Source organism: Balaenoptera acutorostrata, chromosome 15 (genome assembly GCF_949987535.1).
Source record: "Balaenoptera acutorostrata chromosome 15, mBalAcu1.1, whole genome shotgun sequence".
NCBI classification, from domain to species: Eukaryota; Metazoa; Chordata; class Mammalia; order Artiodactyla; family Balaenopteridae; genus Balaenoptera; species Balaenoptera acutorostrata.
In genome coordinates, this window is record NC_080078.1 from 88,938,270 (window position 1) to 88,947,061 (window position 8,792).

The following is an 8,792-nucleotide window of genomic DNA, read 5'->3' on the forward strand; positions in this document are numbered from 1 at the left end:
CCACCAAGGTGGGCATGGGTGGCGGGCAGCCTCACGGGGTAAGGGGGCGAGCGTCCTCCGGAGGGGCTTTCTCGGGGTGATGGGCCTCCTCCAGGGGGACATCCTTCAGGGGGCCTCCTGGGGATGGGCCTCCTGCGGGCGGGGCGGACGGAGTCGGCAGCCCCGGGCCCGCCCCCCGGCACGCCCCCGGCACGCCCCCCGGCACGCCCCCGCGCTTCCTCCCTCTATCACTTTCGCTTCCGCCGGAGCGGGTCCCGCCGCCGCCGGAGTATGGAGGACCCGGACTGCGACTCGACCTGGGAGGAGGACGAGGAGGAGGACGGCGAGGGCCCGAGGGCCGGGGCCGACGAGGATGGCGAGGCCGGCGCTCCGGGGGACGTGGAGGCCGAGGCGGACCCGCGGCCCAGCGCGTTCCAGGTGCCGCCCCCGCGCGCTGGGTACCCGGCGCCCCTGGGGAGGCCGCGTTGGAATAGGGGGCAAGGCCCGGCTCCTGGAAAATCGTTACCCCCCGACCCCGGGGCCGGGTGTGGAGGCCCCTCCCGGAGACCCGGCTTGGGGCCCGGCTCCCCATCTCCAGCGGTTGCCCTCTTCCCGGCCCTGTCCTCCTCCTCCCCCATCGTGATCCCCAGGACACCCTGAGATCCGCCCGACCCCCTCCCCCGCACCCCCCGCCCCCGCACCAGGGCACCTTGCAGGGAATCCAGGGCCACCCTCAGACCCGTGTCCCCAGGACCAGATCTGCGTAAGGACACCTCCTCAAGGGGGTGGCCTCGCACATCCTGGACTCCTCTCTGTCCTGCCCCAGCCTCAGGCCCTGGCTCTGTCCTCTGAAGAGGCCCCAGCCCTCAGTGCTGGCCCCCTCCACTGCTCCTCTCGGCCTCCTGGAGCTCCCTCCTGCACCCTGGCGCCCCTCAGGGGGCACCTCACCCTGCCCCGCTGTCCAGGACTCCAGCTTCCCTCAGGCTCCAGAGCCCCCAGCCTGCCCCACCCCCACTGATCCTCAGCGCGGCACCCACCCACTCTGGCTGGGGCTGACCTCACGTCGTCTTGGAGGTGGCCTTGGAGGCTACATGTGTGTGGCGTGCCTGCGCCAGGGTGGCCGGCTGTGCCCACCGGTTACTCGTTGTCACCACTGGTTACTTGTCATAACCATGGTTACTCATCATTACCAGCGGTTACTTGCTAGCGCTTGCCGGGTGTCACATTCCCGGAGTGGGTGCAGCTGGGGTTCCGGGTAAGAGGGAAGGCCCCAAGTGGTAGCTGTCACCATGTGTCCCCCTCACTTTGGGATGAGGGCGTCCTGGCACCATGTCTAGGGAGTCTTGAATTCCAGCCTGTGTGGTGTCGGGGATGGATTCTCCCTGTAGCAGATGAGAGCTCTGGTTTTTCAGGTTTCTCTCTGTGTCTTGGAGTGGTCAGTCAGCGAGAGGGACCCCAAGGGGCTCCTGGGCCTGGCTGGAAGGCCGGCGGCCTCGGCACTTCTCTAGTGTTTCAGGGAGATAGGCTGGGTAGTGGTCAGGGTCACAGGAGTCACAGGGCAGGAATCTGGCTCTTTCCGCAGGCAGATGCCCACTGGGCATGGTGCAGCTTAGGTGAGAGGACACTGTCACCACCATAGTTCCATGGGCCACGCTCCTAAAGCAGTGCTCTGGCACCTTGACCTCCCTGTGAGATGCCCACAATCCTCTGACCTCTTTCCTGTCTCCTTCCTGCTATGGCTTCTGTCCCTCTACAAAGTCCCTATCCCCTCTCCCGCAGGGGCCCCCATGGTCCTCCCTGGCTGCCCCACACTGGGTCCCAGCATGGCTTTTTGGTGCTTCGTCCTGGGCTCTGTCATTTGTGCATCTGTGGGGCTGGCCCTGCTCTGAGCTGTGCACGTGACCAGCATCGGTCAGGACCCATTCTCTTGAGATGACCCAGGGAGGCAGACAAATGGAAACTGATGGAGGGGCGGGGCCAGCTTCTGCTGAGTTTCAGTTTCATCTGCTGTCCATTGGCCAAACTGGCATCTGGCTAAGAAGCCCACCAGGGGAAGCATCTGGGGCCCCTCCTGGCAAGGCCACTACCCTTAGGGACACAGCCCCTTAGGTGACAACTTAGAGCACAGTGCAAGGAGGAAGTGCTGGGAAAGGCGGGGTTCCCAGGGCAAGGTCCTGGGGTGTGATCCAAGCAGGGTAGCCAGCAAACATGGGAGGAGAAAGTGAAGCTAGAGTTAGGGGGGCTCCACCCCAAGAATGCACATTGGCCTGGGGTTCCTGAGGGCTGGAGCGAGCAGCAGGGGGCCAGCCTCACTCCAGCTACTCCGACCCCCTCTGATTTTGCTGACAGCTAGCCCAGGTCCTTGCTGCCGTCACCAGGATGGGGGCTCCATGGGGTGGGCCCTGCTTGCTGGCTGCCTTGAGGAGTGGGGAGGGTCTCCTTGGGGGGGTCTCATCCAGTCTCCTCTCTTTCCAGCTCAAGGTGACAGGGTCCCGAAACTGGCGAGCAGTGCGGGACACACGCAGGTACCGGCACCACTACCCGGTAGGTAGCTGCCTGCAGCGCCCTTGCCCCCTGCAGCCCACCCAGGACCAAATCCTCCTCCCGGAGGAGGCCAGCTGGACAGTGTCCCATCAGCCCTTCTCAGACAATGTCCCACGTCCTGCCGGACACCCCAGCTGGGCCTGCTGTTCCTTCGCCTAATCATGGGGTGACAGCACGGCGCCCTAACTCCCATCTCAGTGCCGTTACCTTTAAAACACGTGACGGCGCCAGCTGGCAGCTCGTCCACAGGAGGCCCAGCACCGCTAGCCCATCTCACAGCCTCCTTTCCCTCAGCCCCGGCTGCCTGCACCCAAGAGTCTCAGGCAATCCCTGGGCTGTCTTTGGGGTGCAGATGAAGGGGACCTCCCAGCCCTGGCCCACGTTGGTGAGGGGAAGGTCGTTGCTGGTGGTCAGAGGTGGCTGCTGTCCCCCAAGTGTGGAGGCTGGTCCTCACCTGTGGGGTGGGGGGCCCAGACTTGGCACTTGGGGTCTTCACCAGCCTTCAGGATGTCTGGAGGTTCACGGGCCAAGAGCAGACACCCCCTCCCTCCCACCCACCCATCCCAGGAATGCTTTAGTGTGAGGGGCCCTTGGAGGCAGCCTGTTTTGGTGATGTCCTGACTGGCACCTTTCTCTGGCTCCTCAGGATTTGGTGGAAGGAGATGGCAATGGTGACATGCCCAACCTGAGTTTCTACAAAAACGAGATTCGGTTCCTGCCTAACGGTGTGTACCTGCTCGGCTGCTGGCAGCTCCAGCCTCGGGGGGCTCCCTTCTCCCCTCTGCCTGTCTGGTCTGCTGGGACCTGGTCTGGACACGTGGCTTTCAGATAGCCCCACGGTGCCCCCTGGAAGCTGCTGAGGGGCTGCCAGGGCCCCAACTCTTGGCCTGGATCCACTGGCGAACATGCTCCGAAGGGCCAGGCAATGAACGTTGGTGGCTTTGCAGGCCGCACCGTCTCTGTCCGACTACCCGACTCTCCCTCTATAGTGGGAAGGCAGCATGTGTAAGCTAACAGGAAAGAACAGTTTTTACGTTTTTAAATGGTTGGGGAAGATTTAAGATATAATAACATTTTGTTACATGTGAAAATCATATGAGATTCAGATTTCAGTGTCCGTAGTGAGGTTTCCTTGGAACCCACCCATGGCCTTGCACGTACGTGTTGTCTGTGGTGGCTTTCCTGCCACGGCACAGGCCGGTGGCCGCACAGCCCCAAGTGTTCCCCTCCTGGCCCTTTGCAGAAACGGGGGCTGCCCTGCGGGAGACCGGGCTGCAGGGTGGGGCTTGGCTGCAGGTTCTGTTTGAGGGCAGAATTCTGGCCAGCAGCCTGTGCTTTGTGGGGTATGGCGAGGCCCCCCCTTCTGCAAAGACAGGTGCAGGTTTGGGACCACTTGTCCTTCCCCGATGGGGCCTGCCCACTCAGGTCTGCCCTCCATCAGCAATAAGGGTCCGCTTTCCAGGTGGCAGAGTGGCAGTCGGCCAATGTGGGGTTAAAATCACACGAGCTGTGCACAACCTGAAGCTGCCAGGCCCCGAGGTCCTCACGAAAGGGGCAGCGGGCGGTGGGGGGAGGGGCTCTCGGGAGCCCTGGCTGACTTGTCCCCGTGGGGCTCCCAGGCTGTTTCATTGAGGACATTCTTCAGAACTGGAAGGAAGAGTACGACCTCCTGGAGGACAATCACTCCTACATCCAGTGGTGAGTGGGCAGGGCGGGGCCGAGGTTGTGGGGCGGGGCTCCGGAGGAGCGGCTTGAGGCCCCGCCCAGGCTGGAGCCTGGCTCCGCCTCTCCCAGGCACAGCGCTTACTGAGCAGGTGCACTGCCCTCAGCGCCCAGTGCCTGGCACTGCGGGCGGGACCAGCTAAGGGGAGACCGGGTCCTGCAGTCTGGGTTCTTCTGGGTTCTCCAGCTGTAAACAGCCTCTGCCCCTGGGAGCTGACACCGGTCTTGGGGGACAGGAAAAGCAGCAAACCAGCTGGCTGGAGGCCCCACGAGCCTGTCCGCGGAGCCCCTCTGCCGCGGGGGCGGGTTCTAACGGTGCCTTGAGGCGCCCCTGGATGCTGCCCCACAAACGCAGTGTCCTTTAAGGACAGCTCGCAGGGAGCCAACCTGGGGCACAGGGTTTCCCGGGGAATAATTCCACAGCGTTAATGACGGGAGGAACAGAAGAACGTGAAAATGAAAAGGAATGGAGGGCTTCCTGGGGGGTGGCTGGCAGGTGCCCTTGCTGCCGAGTGGGCGGGCTGGGACTTCTGTAGGTGGGTCTGTCCTGGGCCCTCATCCTGGGCACCCTCCCTGGAGCTCTCCCACCCTTGCCCCTTGGCTTTACTGACTGAGAACCCGTGGCACGTGTGGTCCAGCCAGCCCCCGGAGGCAAGCGGAGAGCCGCCCCAGGCTACCCAGCCAACGCGTGCCAAGTGGCTGGTGGCCCGCGTCTCCACTGACGGGGCCTATGCCATCTCTTCCTTCACAGGCTGTTTCCCCTGCGGGAGCCAGGAGTGAACTGTCACGCCAAGCCCCTCACGCTCCAAGAGGTCCAGGTGAGCTCTAAAGGCCAGGGGAGGGGCCTGGCTGGCCACAGGGGTTCGCGTTCCCCTTCAGGAGCTGCTGGGGGTACAGGAGCTAGAGGAGCCCCTCCCCCCCAGCCGTGTAATTATCTTCCCTCCCAAGTGGTCCTCGCCTCTGCCCCCAGTGCTCCTTGCAGGCTTCCAGAGAAATCCGCCTGTGAGGATTGCTCACATCCAGGGGTCCAGGGCAGGGGCCACGAGCAGAGGCAGAGTGACCGGGCTCTGCCTTGGGCAGCCCTGGTTTGGGCTGGATTGGGGCTGCCCTGGATGGTCGGGAGGGGGCTCCAGGAACCAAGGAGCCCGCGAGAGAGGCCAAGCAGGTGCACCGAGGAGACAGGGTGGGTGCTTGCTGCCCCGTGTCCAGCCCTGGAGTCCCTGAGGTCCCCTCTCAGGTCAGGGAGTTCCTCTTGGGGCCACGGCAGCACCTCAGGCCTCGGAGAGACCTTGCGGCAGCTCTGCATGAAGAGAGTATCCCTGGACTTCTGCACCCTGGCGCTTCACCCTAAGGGGCTGAGCCGAAGCCCCCGGATGAATCGGGGACCGAGGGAGGCGTGCGGCCCCACAACTGCATTGGCGCCACCCTGAGCTCCCTGCTGCTCTCCGGGGGCGTTTTCCAGGCGTTTAAAAGCTCCACAGAGGTCAGGAAGCGGTTGGTCCAGGCCTACGAGCTCATGCTGGGCTTCTTCGGAATCCAGCTCAAGGACCGAGACACGGGCCGGGTGTGCCGAGCACAGAACTACCAGAAGCGCTTCCAGAACCTCAACTGGTGAGGACGCCCCTCAGCCCGGGCCCAGCAGCTCGGGGGTCCGCACGGCCGGTCTCAGGTGGGGAGGAGCACCTCTGGGGAGGAGGCCTGCAGGGCCGGTGCCGGAGGCTCTGGGCCTCCTCCTTGCTTGCAGAGCGCGGGTGGACCCCGCCTGATAGGGGTGTGAGAGCTAAAGAAAGCCGCGCGAGTCCACAGGCTTCTTGGCTGTGCCCTCCTGCCCACGTGGGCATGGGTCAGGTTGTCAGGGGGGCTGCATCACCTTCACAGCGTCCCTGAGCCTTGCACCCGCTGGGAGTGGCAGGCACGCCCCCCTCTCCCGCCTTGGGAAACGCTGGGCTTGGGGGAGGCACAGAGCGCGACTCTGCTGATGGTACAACCACGCTTGCCCGTGGGTAACTGAGGCCCCCGCCTCTGCAGGGTCCCCACCTGGTCCTCTTCCAGCTGAGGTGGGGGTGGGTGTTCCATGGGACCAAGGGGACAGTCACCCTTCTAGAGGATGCATCCCAGTCCCTCACCTACATGATCCAGGCTCACAGGCCGTCTTCTCAGGGACCAGGGCCCTGCAGGGGGAGCAGGTGGGGACGGGGACGGGCCTGTGGGCCGCAGTGTCTCTGCTGGTGGACATCAGGCCCTTGGGGTGGGGGGAAGGGTGGGCTTTGGCTGAGCGCCGCCCACCCCCGCGTAGCCCTGCCAGCGCCCCCTGTCCCCTCCAGGCACAGCCACAACAACCTCCGCATCACCCGCATCCTCAAGTCTCTGGGGGAGCTGGGCCTGGAGCACTACCAGGCGCCCCTGGCCCGCTTCTTCCTGGAGGAGACGCTGGTGCGCCGGCAGCTGCCGGGCGTCCGGCACAGCGCCCTGGATTACTTTGTGTTCACTGTGCGGTGCCGACACCAGCGCCGTGAGCTGCTGTACTTCGCCTGGGAGCACTTCCGGCCCCGCTACAGGTTCGTCTGGGGGCCCCACGACAAGCTGCAGAAGTTCAGGCCGTGCTCTCCTCCCTGCTCGCCCCGGCCGGCCCGCCCAAGGCAGGCCGACGGGGAGGAGAGCCCTGGGGACCCCCTCCTTGAGGCCGGAGCCCAGGGGCAGACCTGCGGGCCATGGAGGCATGAGGAGGGGGACCCGGTGGCCCAGGGTCCCCAGCCTCCCGGCACAGAGCCCCAGGACACCGGAGCCTTGGAGAAGGACCAGGGAGATGAGGCGGGCGAGGAGCAGGGGCCAGAGTCTCCAAACCCCAAGGAGAGCAAGAAGAGGAAGTTGGAGGCGAATCTGCGGGAGCGGGCCCCAGGGGAGCCGGGCCCGAGCGCCTCGGAGGTGGAGAAGATCGCCCTGAACTTGGAGGGCTGTGCCCTCAGCCAGGGCAGCCTCGGGGCGGAGACCCAGGAAGTGGGCAGCCAAGCCCCGGAGGAGGCCGAGCAGCCCTGCCCCCAGCCCCTGGAGGCCAAGGTGGCTGATGAGGTGAGGAAGCGAAGGAAGACGGACCAGGGTGCCAGGGACGGCGCTGGGGTGGCAGCAGGTGATGGCACCCTGGCGCTGGCCACCACCCAGCCCCCTGCCCCTTCAGGGTGCCCAGTGGCTGAAGAGGGTGAAAATGGGGTCAAAGAAGAAGCAGATGGCCAGGCAGGGCCGGAGCGGGGTGCCCCCGGGAGCCCAGCCACTGCAGGACCCGAGGTGGATGAGAGGGCTGAGAGGGCAGAGCCCACGGAGGCAGGGCCCTCTGTCCAGCCCGGAGAGCCTTAGGGAAGGGGACGCCCGGGGCCCTGCCCTGCCCTGCCGCAGGCCTGGGAGCCGTGTCGCCAGCTGTTCTCAGCGCCCAGCTCTGCGGGCCTCTCCCTGCTGGTCACTGCAGCCGCTACTGCAACTGCTGGCAGGGCAGGTCCCGCCCTTGGGGGAGGCCAGGGCTTCAGCACCCTTCTTTCCTCGACCTCACTTCCCGCCTCTTTCGTCCTCTGTGCCGCTGCCCGCCCCCCACCTCTGTAACTTGGCTCCTCATGGCCTGGCGGGTGGGAGGGGGGATCATTTTCTTAGTCTGGCGCAGAGGCCTTTTCTGAATAAACTCATTTGACTTTGAGTGTTTGGGCGTCGACGGTGGCCCTGTGGGTGGCCGGGGCAGGGGAGGGGCTGGTCTCATGAGTGATGCTGGCTGGGCACCCTCTGGGTGCACGTGGCCCGGCTGTGGCACCGCTTTGCCCGTGGGAGTGCCTGGGGTGCAGCGGCGGTGCAGGCCTCCTGGGCACCCTGACCCCACAGCCTCCCAGAGCCTCTGGGGCTGGACAGCTGGTCCCTCGGCTGCCTTTTGTCACCGGTCCAGGAACGTGGGAGCAGTGTGCAGTGCGCCCTGATTCGGGGCTCCGTGATGTGCCTCGGGGAGCAGGCCCAGGGGTGCGCTCTGCGGCTCTGTCCCCTCTGTCCCCTCTGTCCCCTCTGTCCCCTCTGTCCCCTCGCTGGCAGCCACAGCCGCCCCTCACCCCATCGGCCCTCCGACCCGGCGTGGGAACGGAGTGCCTCCCTCCCTCGGCAGCCCCCACCCCGCAGGGCATGCTGGCCCTGAACCTGGCTTTGCCCCCCGTGCCAGGACCGCTGCCTCCCTTTCCACATCAGCACCAAGGATGAGGAGACTCGGAAGTGATGGAGGTCACCCTGGGGGGAGGGGGAGGGAGTTAGGGGCTGGGACCTGGGTCCCGTTTTCATGCTCCCCACAGCTCCTGTGGGGAGGGGGATGGACAAACTGGAAGCCACTCGCTGGGGTGGGTGTGGGGCATAGTGTCATCAGGTCCTCGTCCAGGCCGTTATGGGGCTCAGGTTCAGATGGAGAAGCTTGGAGTGTGAAGTGAGAAGTGGACCCCACTGGAGCAACCCTTGGGGGGCGGATGTCTGTGCCCAGCAGTGGGGCCTGGGGACGGGAGGGCAGGCAGCTCGGGCCCACCTGACCCGCA

General features: G+C 65.4%; 1 protein-coding gene across 3 annotated transcripts; it reads left to right on the forward strand.

Annotated features, from left to right (window-relative positions):
• Nucleotides 1-231: 231 nt before the first annotated feature.
• Nucleotides 232-7,927, forward strand: OGFR (opioid growth factor receptor). 3 transcript variants are annotated; one of them, XM_057530138.1, is made up of 8 exons: nt 232-417; nt 2,455-2,523; nt 3,170-3,248; nt 4,143-4,221; nt 4,997-5,063; nt 5,708-5,856; nt 6,570-7,314; nt 7,421-7,927. In XM_057530138.1, the coding sequence occupies exons 1-8, from the start codon at nt 271-273 to the stop codon at nt 7,919-7,921; spliced, it is 1,836 nt and encodes a 611-aa protein (XP_057386121.1). In that variant the 5' UTR covers nt 232-270; the 3' UTR covers nt 7,922-7,927. The 3 variants fall into 3 exon arrangements, with proteins under 3 accessions (XP_057386121.1, XP_057386123.1, XP_057386122.1); XM_057530140.1 differs by having other exon boundaries at nt 5,786-5,856; XM_057530139.1 differs by having other exon boundaries at nt 2,461-2,523.
• Nucleotides 7,928-8,792: the final 865 nt, after the last annotated feature.

Excerpts from the sequence above, each read along its gene's own strand:
- OGFR (XM_057530138.1), top strand. The coding sequence starts at position 271 with ATGGAGGACCCGGACTGCGACTCGACCTGGGAGGAGGACGAGGAGGAG. Across the intron at positions 418-2,454 it reads CGCGGCCCAGCGCGTTCCAG|CTCAAGGTGACAGGGTCCCG; the intron begins GTGCCGCCCCCG and ends CTCTCTTTCCAG. Across the intron at positions 3,249-4,142 it reads GATTCGGTTCCTGCCTAACG|GCTGTTTCATTGAGGACATT; the intron begins GTGTGTACCTGC and ends TGGGGCTCCCAG.